At 39.1% G+C, this 19,259-nt stretch overlaps 1 protein-coding gene across 1 annotated transcript in view; it reads right to left on the bottom strand.

The window, feature by feature from the left end:
- Positions 1-10,756, bottom strand: part of NOVA1 (NOVA alternative splicing regulator 1) — a 158,830-nt gene extending 148,074 nt beyond the window's left edge. Inside the window, exons 1-2 of the mRNA XM_075503057.1 lie at positions 9,762-10,756; positions 7,764-7,907 (exon numbers count right to left, since the gene is read on the bottom strand). Coding sequence (XP_075359172.1) covers positions 7,764-7,907; positions 9,762-9,897 — 280 coding nt within the window. The 5' untranslated portion in view covers positions 9,898-10,756. The remainder of the gene's footprint in view (positions 1-7,763; positions 7,908-9,761) is intronic.
- Positions 10,757-19,259: the final 8,503 nt, after the last annotated feature.

Raw genomic sequence — 19,259 nt, forward strand, 5'->3', positions numbered from 1 at the left:
GAATGCAAAGACTCCAACTGGTGAAACATTAGCAGCAGCCATGAATTTCACTGTAGTTCTGTATAACAAGTAATCTTACCTGAGTGATTCTCAAAAAAATGTCAACACATCGATTGTATTTTTCATCTGATCCTGTCAATGCTGAGATGACAGGCCCTGCAGGATGCAGTGAGAGATCAATGATGAAAAACAGATGTTTAGTCTTTTCACAATCAAAACCTACAAGACCAGGCAAATACGAAATTCTGTCTGAGATTCATGCTTCTTTATATCCAACAAACGCTAATGTTACATAACCACTTTCATATACATAAGTTGACAAGGGTGTCTCTTCCTCACTTACAAGGCATCTGACCCCACATCATTCATATCACCAACGTATAACTTTAAACCTGGTCCCTAATATACTATTCTTTCAAGTGCTATCTGGTCACATAGCTAGGTATTTACATCAGCTACTTCATATGCCAACCTATGTTCTCTGGCCTTCCATGAAGGAGACTTAATTTTCTCCATCAATTATGCAGAACACTTAAACCTTACACAAAATTTATGGCATTTCAGAAGTCAAGAAGAGCAATTCACAATAGCGTTGCTCATAACTAGCTCAAGCAAAGAATGATAAATTCATATTCAAAAGTTACAAAGGCATGTTAGTATCGTACAGTTGGGAGCTGACTTCCATAGACGTGTTTCCAGATACTGCCTTAAACTGACATTTCAATCAGACCAGTTAAGTACTTGCAAATGAATTTTAATGTTTGGCTATAATCAAGAACAGCACGTTTAATATTAAGTAAACCCCAATCAGATTCAACCATAATTAATTATCAAATATGTTAAAGTGAAAACAAGTTAATATGGGGGATGGGAATTTAGATAGTTGTCATTTTATTATGTATTAAAATATTGAATATGTCTATTAAATACAGGGGAAATTTAAAACAGAGTATCCTGACAATAATTTCTCTATTTTTTAAATTAAAATATAAGCAATGTAGTTAATCCTTATAATGCTATGAATAATCACAAATTGGGATGCAGATACCCCTGAAATCAAAACAAAAATAGGATGGAATAGAACCTTAGGAGACTGTAATGTAACATTTAAAAGATCTCTACATTAAACTCTGGTTTGATATTTCCTTTGGGGGATGGAAAGACAGAATGGCCCTGAATACCAGGGTGAACGTAAGGAACCTGATAGTTTCCTAAAGCCCCGTCATGCAGCCAGAAAGAAGATAGTAGTACATAGTAATTAAGATAGTAAATTAATAGTCTCGCACATGCACAGCACACTCATTTAGTCCAACTGCCAAATACCAAGTTCCAATTTTACATGTTTCCATGTTACTAGAAATCCTTAAAAGAATCACAAGACTGAGCTAGCCAGCATGAGCACCAAGCATACCCCACTACAGAGCATACTACAGTACACCAGAAATTCATACCAGACACGAACAATATAATTCTTTTCATTTACAGACAATTGTATTTGTTGTCAGAATAAACACAAATATTTTTGCTAAGTCCATTATAACGGTGACAGTTCAAAAACATGTTTATCAGCTTCATTACTGCACAGATATATTTGATAAACAGGAAAAAACGTATTACAGTTTTAGATCGAAGTACATTAAGAATTTTATGCTAGTGTGAAACAAATACAGTTAGAAAACCAAAAGGCCTACCTAGAAACGACCATCAATAAGAGCCAAAAAAGCAGCCTTTCCATTTCTAGTATGTATTGCGTTTTATACCATGACACTGCAGCCTCTGGGGGTCAGATTAATTAAGATCAACAGCAGCTGCAGTGCAACGTGAGAAGCACACTGCCACAGCTCTCACCAGTCCAGCCCAATTACCTGCATCATTCCAACACTGGACAACTGACAACTACCATACTCCTCACCAAGTCATTAACTCCCACTGGCCTACTGTTAAATGTTAAAAAACAAACCAACCTCTTTTTAAGATGGACTGCAAAGCTGACTGCACCCACTGCAGGATGCAACGATGAGTCCCAGAGAGACGTTCACCAGTCAAATCTTTACAGATGTTGCTTAACTTTATGCTAGATCTGTGTCCAAAGCCAGAAATGAGATAGCAATCAGGTGTAAGCCCTCCTCCCAAATCGCTCAATGCTCCATTTCTAAAAGCCAGTCTGACTAATTCACTAAATCCAAGGTTTTTCTCCCCTGGCCAAAAAGCTTCTGATCACTGACGAAATAAATTCTGTGGTCAACCACTGAGGACAATATCTAAGTTAATGCAATTAATTAACAAACAAACAAGATCAAAGAGTATTTGAAAAAAGGTATTGCTTGTTACAGGTTGCACCCATTAAGAAAAGCAAGAGCATGTTTCTTTTCCTGCACAAGGAAAACAATTAAGAGATTCAGACATTCTCGTTTATATTTTTTAAATATTGGCTCTAAGACCTATGTTCTGACAAACTTCCATTAAAACTTTGATCTATCTGCAAAATACCATCAAAGTATTGTACAGAAATTTTAAACTTTATGAAAGAGGAAAATTTTAAATTTTCAGTGCATACCAACTTCAGCTATTTTTCTTAGGGTTTGGTTTTGGTTTGGTTTTTTTTCCCCCCAGAATGCATGAGTCCAGAAAATAGATATTCTTGATGAATAATTGCTTTACAGAAATCTCAACTTTATCAAAAACCAATACTGTTACTAGAAGCACCTTCATCTACATAAGCCTTCTAATCTAGGAATCTTCCAAGGAGATTCACTTGGTTTTCAATTATATTGAAAACTAGTCAAAAGCAATCACAAGGAAAAAAGTTGAAAATTATTAAATATGGCATTTCCCTGTGATAACAGCCGTCCTCACTTTGTTCTTTATTTTGCCAACCAAGTGCACATATAGTTAGTCTGTATCATTTATTAAAGTTAGACTAATCATTCCAAATCTACCACAAGTTGTTTTAAACTTTTGTTATACAAGACAAAGACACAGCACTTTCTTGCAAATCAAAGCCATTTACTATGTCAAAATTTATTCACTCATTAAGATGAATAAGTCCCTATATGTAGAAAAAAATCAGTGCAAAATTTCTCCTTAAACTTCCACTCAAAAATTGTCTAAGCCTACCAAATGAGAAGCTGCTAAGTGATAGTACACTGGGTGAGTTAGATATGTAACAATCTCAAGATCATACCAAGTTACATATTCAGTTTCAGCTCCCTTTTAAATGTAAAATACTAAGGATCTGCTGGCTAACAAGCTAACTTTTTTTTATTCTGTTCCAGTAACCAAGCAACAGACAACTGTCCAACTGAGAATTATCCCTCTGAACAGCTGGCAATCAACACTTGGGGGGTTTTGGTGGTTGGTCTTTTTTTTTTTTTTTTTAAACTAGTAGAAAGATCCGTGATTCCAGTGATTACTTTACAAACCTACACAGCTCTAGATTCCACTTCTGAAATCTCTATTTAGTCATTTCCTCAGTCCCATTATCCCCAAAATTACTCATATAAGTAAATCTTTACAACAGAATCTGAGAATCTTAGGTATATACTTATGAAGTCTCTAATTACCTAATGCTAACACTTTAGAAAAAATTAAAAGTATCAAGAATAAAAGTGAGATGCATTTATTGATGTATGACAAACCACCTTCAAGGAACCATGACAACAAACAGCTAATAACTAACGCCATTCTTGCTTCTAACTCCATTACTCTTTTTTTCTCTTCCATAGCTGAAAAAGCAGTGTTTCACTTCAACATTATTTCAAGTGTTGATTTTTAAACCAGATTCTTTTCCCTACTAGACTTTAGGTTATTCTTAAGAGTTATAAATTAACATGACAATTCCTTTATTATATAAAGGAATAACAGTGAACCATGCTTGATATATTATACCTTCCCCCTTCCTAACAGTTTAATGGGAGTAATGAAGCTAGAAAGCAAACTTACAAATTCCTGTAAAGTTGTGTTACTTACACATTCAATGTGTTTGAAAGGTTTTTAAGAGTCAGAGACTTTACAAAAGGGCAGTTGCACAAAAGTTAGCTAGACAATCTCCCATAACACATGAATATTTTTAAAAACTCTGATATTCAAATGCAAAACATGTCAAATACAAGTCAGTTGGTAAAAACATAACATAGCCACGCAACACTTCATACACTCTCTACACAAGGCGGGGGAGGAAACTCCCACCTTTTGTATTCTCCAAACATTCCGATCACTACTGATTAGAAATCTGCTATAAAAACAACACAGCTAATCTATTGTTAAAAGCAGTAAAACCTTACACCCGTTTAATTTTGTTTTTATTAATCTCTGCTCTTAATATGATCTAATTTCAGTACGCACATGACTTCATATTCCAATAAATTGAAAAACACTGACCGAGCTCAAATTCACCCAAGCACCAAGTTCAGAGCAGGCAAGATCCTGTTGCAAGATAAACAACATGATGCGATGCAACATAATTTTGTGCATGCGTGTGTGCGCGTGTGTGTACGTGTGAGACTGGGGTGGGAGCGCAGAGAGAGAGAGAGAGAGAGAGCAAGAGTGCACGAGAGAGAAAGCAAGCGAGAGTGCACGCCAGCATTCGCAATGGAAAAAAATACATATGTCCAGAGTAGTTTTCAGTCCAGCGCTCACTATAATTCAGAATGGAGAAACAGATAAGACAATGAGAGCTTAATACAACAGCAACAGTGACCTTTTTTATATTATTCAAAACAAAACCATACATTAAAATAGCTTCACAGAATGGCCACTTTCTTTATGAAGTTCACTTCATTAATACTAAAGTAGCATGGCTACATCTCTATTTAAATTTTGGACCAGAACCTACTAGTCAATACACACTCTGTAGTTCTCTGCAGAAAGGATCAGCACCATTTAGTTTAAAAGTAGGGCATATTTTGCCATTTTAATTTCATTTCCACTAATCTAGGGGGACAAGCCTGAACAGAAAAGAATCAGGGATAATCTAAGCACAATAACCAAAGTCAAATTGCAGAAGTCCAGACAATTAGAAAAAGTCAGCTGGTAACCTGGAAAGAAAACAATAAATTGTGTACTCAAAAAATAAGACTGTAATGGATGGTAATGTATTTGTACACTGCTTCCTATTTTGTAAACTAAAATGTTCAGTGAAAAGCTGTTTTTTCCTTCAATTTCTTGTAATTAGAGCTGCCATATAATTCTTCAGTAATTATGTCACCTTTTGATGCACAAAAAATAATTCCAACAGAAATCAGTCTGCATATTGAAGTCCTATATCACAGAGGAAAAAAAAAGAACACTATTAGATCATAGGAACTACTCATGACTTCTGTATTACAACCAACTTCCTCCTTTCCAAACAGCAACTTACTCAGATTGTGCTAAAACTTTTTGGAAATACAGAAAAGTTTCACAGAAGCTTCGGCGAGAGAACATTCCATAGTGAAATGTACATTAAACACATTTAGAGTCACAAGCATCAGAAGTACCGACTAAGTAACTTCTATTAGGAAAACAGAATAATTGTTTAAGAAACTTTGTAAGAAAAATAAACCGCATCTTTATATTAGCTATTTCACAAGGGTTGTATTCCCTAATGCTATATGAGCATGAGAGTCTGGAAGAAACTCAAAAGCCATCAGCTCAGGGAATGCCAGGACCTCCGAAAATTCCATGGGCTGGTGGTCAAATGCAAACAGAAAGACTAACGAGAGCTAGCCGCACTGGAATCCATTTCTCATCCCTGTTCCATCCTTTAGCAGGTATCAGTCGCCAACTTCCTTAAAACACTCATTTTCTATATGACACAACGTGGCTGCAAATTCAAAGCAGACTGTATGAAGTCAAACTGGAACTTCATTTGCACCTGTTACAGTGAAACTGCTTGAGCCTCTCGCTGCCCTAGTTATTTATATTATTACTACTGATTTTAAGATAGAATGTGCTTATGTCACAACCGTTTTACTCATGTCATTCTAGCTTGCTAATTTTTATTTTTCAAAGGTTCTTCTGCTACTACCGCTGTATCTTTACAATTTTCTGCACAAAAAATATGTAATTCTGATTTAATCAGAAAACAGAAGAACTATGCTAGAGCACTGAACAAAAGATCTAATCTTTGGAGCGTCCTTTCCAAGCGAGTGTAAATAAACTGTAGTAAAATGAAAAGGCTTGTAATTTGGTATTTGGAATATTCTTCATAAACACCAATTTTCTGTAACATCCTTGCATATCTGATACCACCTCATGTATAATGCAGAAAATCTATTTCATTTTCATCTATTGACAGTGAATTTAATTTACTATTGCGGCTCTTTACCCAGATTATGTTATTAATTCTGCAATCAGGCTCTTTTGAATGCTTTTATTTCTTCCAAGAGTTTTCACAATTCTACATTGATTTTTTCCCACCCTAACATACCTTTCAAAATAAAAGACCATTTTTTCTAACTTTCTGAAGAAAAGTAAAAAAAGAAAAAAAACCTCAGAGACAACAAGCACCAGTTCATAAACGGTATCTGTCAACAGGACAAGTCTACATGTATCACTTTAACCTCTGACATTTAAGTATTATAAACTACCTTCATTAAGGATATGTACAACAGGTGCATTAAAATTTCTACATCAAAAATCATCATTGTAAATAGACCACAATCTCTCCATTGATAAAAAATTATCCACTTCTGTCTGACACTAAAGTTAGAGGAAAGAAAAGCTAAATGCTCCAATGTTAGTGTTCTGTTTACATCCATACCAACTGCCTTCACTATTTTGTAGAATTCAGTCATCTTGTTAAACTAGATCAAATGCAAAGCAGCTCTTATTTTTGCAACAAAAAAGAATCGGTAACAGCTAGTCAACTCAATTCTAAATCACCAGTTATTCTTCAAAATAACAACATCAAAACACCAAAAATAGTGTTAGCTATGTTATTATTTCGCATCAGTTTTTTTAAAAGTCCTCTAGAACAAAGTTCAATTACAGAATGCCAATTTGTTCATCTTTAGGAAAAAAAACCCGATTATTTAATTGCAGAAGCTGAAATCTTGTATATAATTATGTAAGACTCCTTCTTCAGAAATCTTATAAAGAAGAAATGCTAAATCAGGTATTTATTATTGTTATACGCAAATATTAAAAACTTCTTTCTTGTGCATTAATACAGTTGATAAAATACTCATTTCTTTATTCATCAAAGTATTTCACTTTTATAATAGAGTTTTCTTCCACCATCATGATAAACATAATATAAAGAATATCTAAAGAGCAGCACTTGTTCTCTTTACTTCACTCCAGAGCCAGTGAACAAAGCAGTGAAGCAGAAAGAAGGTACATAATGGATTTAAAGTAAATGGCCCATTCTTTAAGAGGCGGCCTCTCATTTTTACTCATTCTAACTTAATTGTCATTACAATGTCTGGAAACTTCAAACGAACAATTATTTTTACGCCAGCTGTCAAGTTGGTTCCTTAAAGCTAGATTTTTTTTTTTTTTTAAACTAACACAAAGCAATCAAAATGTTAATGAAAATATTCTTTTGCAGAAACATTGTAAACCTCTTTAAACATATTTCAAGCAGTTAGTGCCCAGTCCATTCCATACACCAAGACAGACAGAACATTTATATTCACTGTTGCACTTTGTAACATACTTTTCTGAGAAACAACGCTTACAGCTGCACTGGAAGCTTAGTCGTCAATACATGAAACACACTGACACGTACATACATCCCTTGGGATTTAAAAAATAAAGAATTGGCTAATTTTTGCACCTACCTGGGTAAAAATCTTTGGATTTAGACAGCTTGATGGTGGCCCCAGTCTCTTTCTGCAACTGAACAATTGTCTGTCCTCCCTTCCCAATTATAGATCCAGCAGCATAACTAGGTATGAGGACCTTTAGAAAATACTGGCCATCCTCTGAAAAATTGAGATATGCATGGTTAATATGGCTTACAAACTTTGATTTTTTCCTCCCCAGACCCACAAATAAACAAAATATGTTGTTTTAAACTCTTCTGGTAATTCATGCATTTACATCTAACCAGTTGCGTCATTCTACAAGACATGTTTAGACTATGCCTTTGACATTTTACAATATGTACGTTTATTCTGAGCAAATTAAAGAATCCACACAGATTCCTTAATTCCGTAAGAGGATAAGAATAAAATCCAAAGTACATTTCAAAGGTGGATTTTTTCCCAATGGCAACCACAGCATGCAGAAATTATCAGACCCCTTTAAAAAAAATAAAGCCCTGCACAAAAACGTGCCTAGTGACAACTACAACCTTGCTTGAAAATACTGCAAAAGAAATGCCAAAACTAAGAAGGAATGAATTGTAAATTCTGATGGGCTATTTGTTTGTCATTAGCAAACACATGAGAATAGCAATTAGCTATTGCCTGCATTCTTCTTAAGTGAGCAAAACGACTACTCTGCTACCAAATAACCCACCCAAAATGTGGGGTTTTATTCCAAGCATTTCAGCCACTGCCAAGAAAACAACTCAACATGGTGTGGATGGAATCACTTGCCTAAGTAATCCTGATGTATTCCTTTAGCACTTCTTAAGCGACAATGATCTCTTTTAAGCTCATTAATTAAAGGACATTAAGAAGAATTTTTCCCAATTGATCAAAAGCCTAAGTCACTTATTTTAAATACACTTAAAAGGTGACGAGATAGACAATGCCAGTCCTCTACCCACCACTAGCATTAAAGCACACAATCGGAACAGGAAAAAACATATATAATGAATGGAGGGGAATAAGAAAAAAGGATTCCCAGCCTGATTCGGCACCTGCACAACCGTCTGTGCCCTCACCCCACTGCTAAATCCAGCTCCACTGAAGTCTAAGGACCTTCCGTAACCGGCTCCAAAAAAGTGCAAGACAATGAGGGTCCGCTGGCTTCCCCAGAGTTAGGCTCTCCCCGGTAATTAAGGCAACGTCCCATTAGCGTGGATATGAAGATTTTTATCACGAAACCTGTTTCACAAAGTTGTTATTTTTTCCCCCTAAGCGGAAGGAACGATCCCAGTTCACCTTACTTCTCTTATCCGAGACTATAAGCGCCTCAAGAAGTGCCTGTGTGTGACAGTCGTGCCCACCCGTATTAACATAGCTGGCTGAACCACGCACTATGTACAATCAGACCGCTGCTCTTAATATTGGGCAAATAAATTCACGCCTGCCTCGGTGCATTGTTATGACGACTCCAGTGCAAACGGATAGAGGAGATGCTGGTCCCGTTATAACTCATCTCCTCCAGGAAGAGCAGGATGTTAACCAGCGAGTCCCCGCAGCCGAGCGGCGACTCCCCCCGCCACCAGCCAGCCCTCGCCCCCAGCACGGCAAACACACGCCGTGTATGCGCTGACAATAGAAGTGAGGCCAAGGAGGAGGAAAGCGCACGGCAAGGCTGGAATTCAACTTGCGACCCGGAGGATGTGGAAGGAGGAAAGTGCGTTTGCCGTCTCCTTCCAGCTGCCATTTATTTTCGCCCATCGTTAAACGGGCGAGGGAGATAGCTGGGCTGCAGAAGCCCCTTGTGCTCCCTCCTAGTCTCCGTAGGGTCACGGCTGTGCAGCCCCGGCGTGGATATTAAATAAAAAGACTGGCAGATGCTGAAAACCGACGCCATTTTGATGAATGATAACATTAGAGAAATGGGAATGTTTGGGGGGGAAGGGGGGGAGGCAGGCAGGCAGGTAGGGAAGCGGAGAGGTGGGTGGGTTGGGCGGGGGGGGAGGTGACAGAGGATATACCCACCGCCCGTGTTGGTCCTCTTGGTGCTGCCGGCTTCAGGGGGGGCTTCAAGCGGTCTTTTCCGGGAGTCCGGCGGGTCCAGGTCTATGGGAACCCCGGTGTGGGTCCCGTTCTGCTGGATGGGAGCTGCCGCCATCATGTTTGCTGCTGCTCGGAGGAGAATTGTCTCTTCCCTTCTGTGGTGGGGGGGCAGGGAGGGAAGGGGGGAGGAGGAGGAGGAGGAGGAGGAGGAGGAAGGGGGAGGAGGAGGAGGGGAGGGGGCTCGTCCCGTTCTCTTGTCCTTTTCGAAAATGTAGAGCTAAGCTCGGGATTGTCGAGGATGCTGCGCGCCTTGTTTATCTGGCACCCGGGGGGAGGGAAGGGAAAGGAGGGAGGGAAGCGGGCAGGACTGGGCTGGAGGAGCAGCTGCAGTGCAGTGTCAGGAGGAGATGAGAAGGGAGACGGGAACGAGGGGGGCGAGAGAGGGAAGAGAAAGGGGGAGAGGGGAGGAGGAGGAGGGGAGAGAGTGAAAAGAGTGAGACAGGAGGAGGAGAGGACAGAGTGAGTGGGAGAGGAAAGGAGGGGAGAGAGTGAGTGGGAGAGGAGAGGAGGGGAGAGAGAACGAGTGAGACTGAGGCGGCGGGGAGGGAGGGAGAGAGGGAGGGGGAGAAGGAGGGAGGGAGCGAGCGAGCGGTGTAAATGGTGGGCGAGGGAGTGAGTGGGAGATGATTCACGCTGCCTCTGAGCCCCCTTCCGTCTCTGCCTGCCCTAGTGCCGCGCCTGCCGCTGCGGCTCGCCTGCCTGCCGCTCTCGGGCTCTCGTGCCCTCCCTCACTGACGGGCTCGTGTGCGCGGGGGCGGAGAGGGGGATCTCTGCCCGCGCGGCGCTGCCCCGCTCTCGCCCCAGCACCGCCGCCCCTGCCGGGCGCACGGCCGCCTGGCTGGCCGACCTGCCGTGGGCTGGGGGCCGCCACCCTCGGCTACATCGCAGACACCCAAAAGGCAGGAGAGGTTGGAGCCGTGGGAGAGGGTGGAAGTACGGGGCGGGGGGGAGAGAGGGGGGGGAGCGCGGGGAACAGGCGCGGGGGGGGGGCTGGGGGGGGGGGGGAGGCCGGGATAAAAAAGAAGGGCGGGGCTTCCTGCGAAGACAGGCGGGAGATCCGGCCAATCGGAACAAAAGAGAGCGAGGTTGGGATTGAAACGTTAGCCAATCACGAGCCGCGAGTGGAAGAGCCGTTGGGGGGCAGGCGGGGGCGGTTTAACCTCTGCGGCTGCTGGGGGAGGTGGGGGGCGGCGGCGGCGGCGACGACAACGACGACGGCGACGGCGGGGAGGGCGTGTGTGGAGGCCGGCTCCCGCCCCGGGAGGGTCCCCGCCGTGATGCGGCGTCACCTGGGTTACACTCTGCGCCTCATAGGCCCGCAGCTGCGTGGGAGGACGGCTGAGAGTGCCCGAGGAGGCCGTGGGATAGCGGGGACACGTCCTCGCCGAGGCTGGCTGCACCACCTCGGCGCGGCGCGGCGCGACCCGGCCGGTGTGGACGGGGCCCTTCCTCCCGGCCGCTGCCGGTGGCGGGCGGGGGGCAGCGCCGCCGCTCCGCGCCGGGAGCCTCGGACGCGCCAGGCTGCATCGCGCAGGCTTGTAGAAAAAATAATAAAGATATTATTTTTATGCGGTGACAGCCGGGCTAGCTGGAGCTCTGTGACACGGAGCGGCATTTCTTATGTAGATGTTTCGTAGAAAATTCAAAGATGTTTCTCTGCTTCACTGCTATTTCTGCTTACGAATCTCAAATTATTCAGGTTGAAGCTTAAAACATTGTAAGGTGCAGGGGGGCGGGGGTGGGAGGCCTCGGGGGGATTGCCCACGTACTATAAAAGCGTTTTTACTCGACTCTCTGCTATTTGACTCGTTGCCTTTGAAAAATTTTCTCAAACCGATATAATCGTAATGGTAGTGGTCAGTACTAGAGCATCAATTCTGTACAGAGTTTCGAAATGTGTGTTTATTGCATTAGACCATGCTCTGTCCTAAATTCGTATTGATAGGTATGTGTGCAGAATGGCTGCTGACTTGATTCCTCTTACTATGCAAGCTTAAAACCTGGCTATTTGTGGATGAAATCCAATTTCCATTCTAAGCTCCCTGGGAGAGTCAGCCTTAGCTTTAGTAATTACTTACCATTAATACTGCCCCAAACAATTTTTAGTACTTAAAATACAAATTTCATGTATAATATATAATACAGAAAATCACTTCTACTTATAAATTATAAGCCAGATACATAATGCATTGTAGGATATTAAAACATGGACACTTCAATATCTAAACAGGCTCCTGCCTGAAAGCATTCATGAATTAAGAACTTGATCCAGCACTGTACATAGGAAACTTTCAATGACTTCTTTGGGAATTGTGTCCCAGGAATGCGATATCTATCCTCCTCACAGGCAGATGAAATAGATGCAGCAGATTCAGTAACAATTTGATAGCATATATGGTCAGAAAAATGATTGTATAAAAATGGAACTTTCTTACTCATCATATACCCTTTGTATCTAAGATACTCTGACTCATAATTGCTTAGTTTACTGACTGAAATAAAATTTTAGGCTTCTGTTACCTTGGCAGTTGCTGTCACAATTATGGTACAGCAAGCTGGGGACTGGTTCTAGCTCTTCCATTTTCTTTACTAAGTTGCAGTTGAAGAATTTTGATTAGTTTTTGAGCCAGAAAGAGCACAGCATGACTTGAAAATCTCAGGTCCAGTTTGTAGGGTCATCGGTCCTAAGAGGCCTCTTTTTATTTGCAAACCTAAGCAAATGACTTATAAAAAATTTTGAAGATAAAAATAAAAAACCCGCAATGTTCAAATGAAGCCATCTTGAGTCAATTTCTGCAGTAGAACTGGATAAATTATAACACTACTCCCTTTATCTCACTGCATATGTCCTATTCATCTGTAGTAACATTGAATGAAACAATTCACTTGTTTTAAGACCACATCTGTTTTACTGTGCCCCCCGCACCAATTTTAATTATATGGCAGATCTGATTGGATTCAGCACCTGCAAGTCTTCCCTTTGGGAGCTCCAATTAGCTTATAAAACATTTACTTGATTGCATTCTTTAAACAAAAGTATTGTTTCATTCTAACAACAGGAATATTAAAGTGTAGAATAAAAAAGGGTTTTAACGTGATAAGCGGCGTGTATGTTGTTTGTGTATCTATCTTCCATAAGCTTAAAGGAGAAAGTGGTAATCCTGAAACCTAATTTCCTCAGACTCAGCAGATGTCTGTCCTGCGTTAGTCTGTTTCTTTACTAACAGCTGTTTCACAAGTGCCTCCCCTTGTCTCTACAGAATACCTTTTGTTTAATAATTTCCCGATATGTTCTCTCCCAGTCCCACTAAGACAAGCCTTTTCAACTTTTCTGGTACCTATAAGTAGGTTTTTTATAGTTCAATACACAGGTTCAGCTTTGAAGAATTTAGCTAAAGCTATATAACTAGCCTCTTAGCTAGTTTCTTAGTAGCAGTTCTACTTAACTAAGCAAATAGCTGCATATAATGAACGTTTCAACAATTATTGATTTAATATTAATAAAAGTATTATTACAGATATGCTTCAGAATATGCTTATTTCTCCTTATTTCACTGCTCGGAGCGGTGATAATTGAGGTCTAGGGGGGCGTGTTGCATAAAGTGCAGCCCTCTAGTGGTAGAGGTCACAGGGAGTTTAAAGCAAGCTGTGTTTTTGTCATGGGTGGGAGGCAATGAAATAGCTTTTAGCAAAATGCAAGCAGCCTAGGACACAGTCCTGTGGTATATCAGCCTCCTGCATTGCTCATGGTCTGAAGCAGAAGTGAAAAAAGTTGTGGAGGCCTGTAGTACAGCCTTGCTCCCAGTCTGTTGTGATTTCTATGGAGAAAGGACCAATGGAAAAATAAAAAAAGTCTGCATCAGCAGAGTTTTCCTCTTCTTCCAAATCTGTAATCTGTTGCTCAACTTTTCTTTTTCAGCCAGCTCTAGACAGGCATATCTAACCAGAGGTTGTGCAAGCTGTTGTGGGATCTTGATTCCTTTTCTGTTTCTTTTAGTCATGTCCTACCAGCTAATGTATTCTATAACTTCAGTAAGAGTTCAGTGGTAGCGTGGAATAGAAATTCAATTTGCCAGCCTTATTTCTAAAAACGCTTTTGGCTGCTGGAGGTGTGGATGGTAGCGTTCAAACTAATCTCTCCCACAGACATGAGAGCTGTGCTTAGAAATGAAAGGGATTAGGAAGAGACATAAACCAAAGCAATTAAGCATATATTTTAACAAATAGAAATCTGCAGAATAACTGAGGTAAAGTTCTAGTAAACATCACCAAATCTGATAAAGTCCACTTTGTGGAACAAGACTCAACCTCCTGTTTCGTGTAGAGGTGATGGATATTTTTTATCTGGCTAACAGAATGAACAGTTTGTTTTTCCCCTTATGGGAAATATGACAGAGCCCAATAATCATTAGGTGAAAAATGATACCTCTTAAACATCCTGGCTAGGTAAAAGAAAACAGATATAGTCTTTGTCCAAAATGATGCTGCTTACTATTGGCAGTTTTTCATTGCTGAACGATTGCTGTGATTACTGGTAAACTTTGGCTCCACTAAAATTACAGTTAGTTATGAACTCGGAAGTCTCTTTCAAGTCTTTAACTTCTGCCTTATGTTTGTGAAACTTCTTTCCTCCAATAATCTATCAGTTAAACTATTATTATTATTATTGATTAAGTTATCCAATCGTTGCTTGTTTAAATACTGCAGAAGTTGTTCACCAGTAAAAACTTAAGTTTCAGTGGAACTTCTCCAAGATTGCAGCAATATTAATCTTAGGGAAATCAAACCCAGGGTTTGGAATAAAAAGCTAAACACGTGTTAGACAGAAAGTGACCTGATTATCTTTTTCCCCATATTTATATTCCTTTTATTATCTGCACCTATTTTATATGCATTGCCAAACTAAAAGCCAAGTGTTTATAGTTGCACTCTTCACAGAAAAGAGCACGGACAACTGCTAAACACTTTCATATTGTAGACCATTACTGTGTAGTAGCTTTCTTTTTCCAGTAAACTGAGGATGGTAACTTAAAATTGGTAATAATTTGACCACACCATTTATCGTAACATGAATATATTGGCCAAAACTCCCTTTCTAGTGGTAGAAGGAGAGAGTGTGTGTAGGAAATCAATGTCCATTTCTGCTGTCTCGGCAGAGGGATCACCTGCCTCTTCCTATTTCCACAATATTCATCAAAATTTGCAAAGGCTTTTTTGGACTTTTCTTCAGGAATACAGAACTGAATTGTTCCTTGTTCTTCAGATTGTAGATCAGATTTATAAGCTGTTCTTGTGTTCTTTATATCCTGGGGTTACCTGAGGACCTATCCAGATCTCCGTGTAAAAAACAAGATAGCCTCAGGACAAGATCATTTTTCATCCCTCCCAAGGAATTGACTACGTGGATCGGGGCATGATCCATGAAACTCCAGTGGCTAGACACTTACTCCAAAAAGGCATCTCCATGGTGATCTTTCTGTACAGTAATTTAAAGACCTGTTATTTCTCAGAATGAAAGAAACAGAAGACCTGATTTCAATTGCCTTCCAATAATAGTAGTATTTTCTGGGGGGTTTTGGGGGGTTTGGTTTTTTGTGGTTTGGTTTTTTTAATAGGAAAATAGATAATTCAGGGATTAAACCTGGTACACACTAGGAGTAATTCCATTGTAATGAACCAATGGTGTAACAGTATGTGAGAAATAGCAGGATCACCTTGCATAGCTTACGTCAGTTTATGGTGTTACTGATTGTGTACCTCTTAGCACTGTCATACAACAGAACATTGGTGAAACATCTCTTCTACAAACTGAATTCAGCCAGCTATCACTCCAGATGATTCAGGATATATTCCTCTAACAGTATGGTGAACAGGGTATTTTTCAAGGAATCAGCATACCTGTTTCCAATCTCTGTTATTATTGCTCTAGCATTATCACTATTTTATGTCTCATTTTGCTCACCCACCACCAACTGTCTCACTTGTTTGAAATTTTGGCACTTTAGGATAAATGAAATACAAAAAAAGAGACATTAACAGCAAAATTAGTTTCTTTCATTCTGTTGTCAAGCCTGGTCCCCTTCCTGTGAACCAAAAGACCTGGAGCAATGCAGCACCTCCTAAGTGGTCATAAGGACATCTCTGCTAGAGATCAGTCATGCCCTCAAAGAGTCTAATACAGTCTTGGTTGTTCTCATAAATTAAAACTAGTAAAAACAGGTTGTACTTTTAAATGTAGTCTTACAATATAGGACCTTATTCAGGATTTTTGAAGCCTGGAAGTTTGCTATAGCTCAGCTGACAAATGAGAGTTATTTTAGTGGAGAAGATCAAAAATCTTGCTGGACAAGGAATGGAAAGGGGGCAAGTAAACATACTGCACAGGGGACAAAGGAAAAACAAGAATGAGGCAATGGAGACAAAGGTACTGATTTTTCTGTGCTAACCATGATTTATATTAAATTATGTAGCAAAATTTGAGTTGCTTTGCTCATTTTGCTCACTGCCAAAATGTATACTACTTGAGATCATGAAAGACAAATATATCCTAGTAAAATTATACTAGTGAACTCACCTACTGTTAACCACCAACAAAACCCACTTTTTTCCAGTATGATTTTTAATCAATTTTCCAAATAATAAGCTATTCCAGCAAAAGTAATTTTTACAAGTATAATACTATTATAACGGTAGGGTTTTTTGCCAATGGAAAGGTAATTAAAGTCATATCTCTAATATTATTGCAATAATAATAATTCCTAGTAAAGATCTAGAGATCTTTAAGAATACTTTTTAAAGGTTTACCATATAAAAATGCATATGCCAGTAGATTACAAATTAATTTTCAGCATAGCGAGATTTTAGGCAATAGTTATTACCTTTAAGAATACAAAGTTACACTGGGAACTTCAACTGATTCTTCCCTAGAGTTTCTTCCCTAGAGTTTAGCAAATGCCTTAGAGTTTGTTCTTGAAGAAATTATTTTACTTCACCAACAAAACTTAATGATTCCAGTGCTTTATGTTTCTGCCCGCTTGAAATCAGTTACTACAAAATACCCCTGAACTGGAAAGTCTCCTGGTGCGGGAGGGTAAACATATAAAACTTACTGTCAGGATAAATTGGCCAGAATGATTTGGCACATATCCTCAGTGTTTGCCATGAAAACACGTCTCTCTATGTCAGCTGCACACAAAGACTATCTGGCCCCAGAAAAAGCATGGGGATTAGACATAATGCTGCCTATTTGAGACAAAGGGTATTCCTTAGTGCAGTGAGGTTAAAACAGACAGCTCATCAGTAGTACAAGTCTATCTAAATTATTTAGTTACCATTTTGAGCCAGAAGGAAGTGGTGGCAGATTATTAATTACTTCGGGGGTTTATTCATCTTGTTATTTTGTTTCAGTTAAAGCAGCACTGGAAACATGAAGAGGTACCAAAATATGAGACCATTTTTACTTTAATCACTTATATAGAATCACTTTCTTATTTTAATGCTAGTTGCAAAATATAACTGATTTTTATTTGCATTTCACTAAGATGTATATCATGAAGTTGCTATGTATGTTTGTAGGTGGGTGCATGACCAAAGTGAATGGAACAACAGCTCAAAATAAAGCATATGTTTATCTACCTTGCTGAATTAATGCTTCATTTGTTTTCAGTTCAGTGGGAGAGCGCCGCATTGCTTCAATATTGAGATTTAGGCCGCCAAATCTCATCCAAGCTTACAGTAAGTCAATGGAAATCTTTCTACTCAGACCTGATCACCTTTCTGAATATGTGGACTTTTAAACATTTTTTTCAGACAATTTACGAATTGCTTTAAATGTTTCACATACGTATATGGTATTTAGAAACTTTTTTTTTTTTTAACCCTTCAGGTAGAAGTCCATGGACCTACTGGATGAAAACAGTTCTACTGACTTCAAGGGGTTTTAAGTCATTCAGTACAAAATACTTAAGGCAAAAAACAGTGGAGAGAGGAAGGAAACTATATAAAAGATATTAATATAAACTGCAAAGCATTCATGCAATAAGAGAGATTCTATTCATCTTCTAGTGATGGGCAATTTGAATGAATTTTGCATAGAAATATTTAGACATAGGTAATAGGAATACATATAAAGAATATATAGGAATGTATAATTTATCATTTCTAATAAATTATATATAAACAAAACAACAACTGGTATGTAATTTAAAATTTGGCAGTTACAAAAGTGAAAACTAAAGATGTAATTTCCAATAATTAAAAATCACAAGTTAAGGTGAAAATCTTTACACAGCCATTGTTTATGTTGATAATAAACAGGTATAGATATGATACAGAAAGTCACATCTTACATATATATATAAAAAGCCTGATTATGTTTCCTGTAAATTTTCTGTGGAGTATTTGTTTGTAATATTTTAGCCAAGTAGGAAGACTCCTGTTTCAAAACTTCTAAATATTTGTATTCTTCTTTTTGTTCTTATTTGCATTTAGAGGTTTAACTGTTTGCTCGAGAACAGAAAAATTCATATGCTGAAACAGTAAAAATAAAATTACTGCAGAACTGAGTCATTGCAAGTGAGATGAATGCCCATAAAAAAGTACAAATTGCAAAAAAACCAGAAACAGGGTCATTGTGCGTATTAGCAACAATGCTTACAGATTCATGGTGGCTCACAACAAAGGTATTTATAAGTGGACCTCCTGCCTCTGTCGCATGCTGTCATTGCTTTGGATTGACTGCTGTTAGATCCCTGTAATCCGGAGCCCCGGGATCTTGTCCTACATGTTTACCCCACTTGGTATGCCTGTTAGTAAGTATTTAAAATGGAAATGAACTCTAATCTTTGTATGTGTTTATAACAAAGGGTTTTAATCCCTTAAACCCCATATTTAACATGTTTTTTATTTTAAATAAAGTTTATAAAAAGCTGTGTTCAGTCTGATAGCTTATATTTGCCAGTTTAGCCAGTTAAGTTTGGTTAATGCCTGGCGTTTCTTAACTCAATAGGGTGTCATGGCGGTGATATTATGAAACACGTTCATGGATGAAGAGAAGCGTAGAGTAACAAGAGCCACTGGGCTAAAAATGGCATGTTTATAGTAGAAAGTCTTGGCAACTTTCACATCTGTAATGCACTTGTAATATGGAAAATAGAAGAAAATTTCATCTTTTAGAAGACTGATGTGACACATATAGAAATAATATATGACTGCCATTCACTTGTGAGGTTATACTGTTACATAGATACGTAGAGATGAAAAACAAATATTGTCCAATTAAGAAAAAGTTCATTAAAACTATCATATCCCATCTCACCTGAAACCTCATTGTTGCCAACAGATTAAAAATAATGTACTGAAGCTAAAATTCCATCTTTTCCATCTTTGCCTCTTCCATCTTTGTTTATATCAAATGATATC

This window comes from Mycteria americana, chromosome 5 (genome assembly GCF_035582795.1).
Source record: "Mycteria americana isolate JAX WOST 10 ecotype Jacksonville Zoo and Gardens chromosome 5, USCA_MyAme_1.0, whole genome shotgun sequence".
Lineage (NCBI taxonomy): Eukaryota > Metazoa > Chordata > Aves > Ciconiiformes > Ciconiidae > Mycteria > Mycteria americana.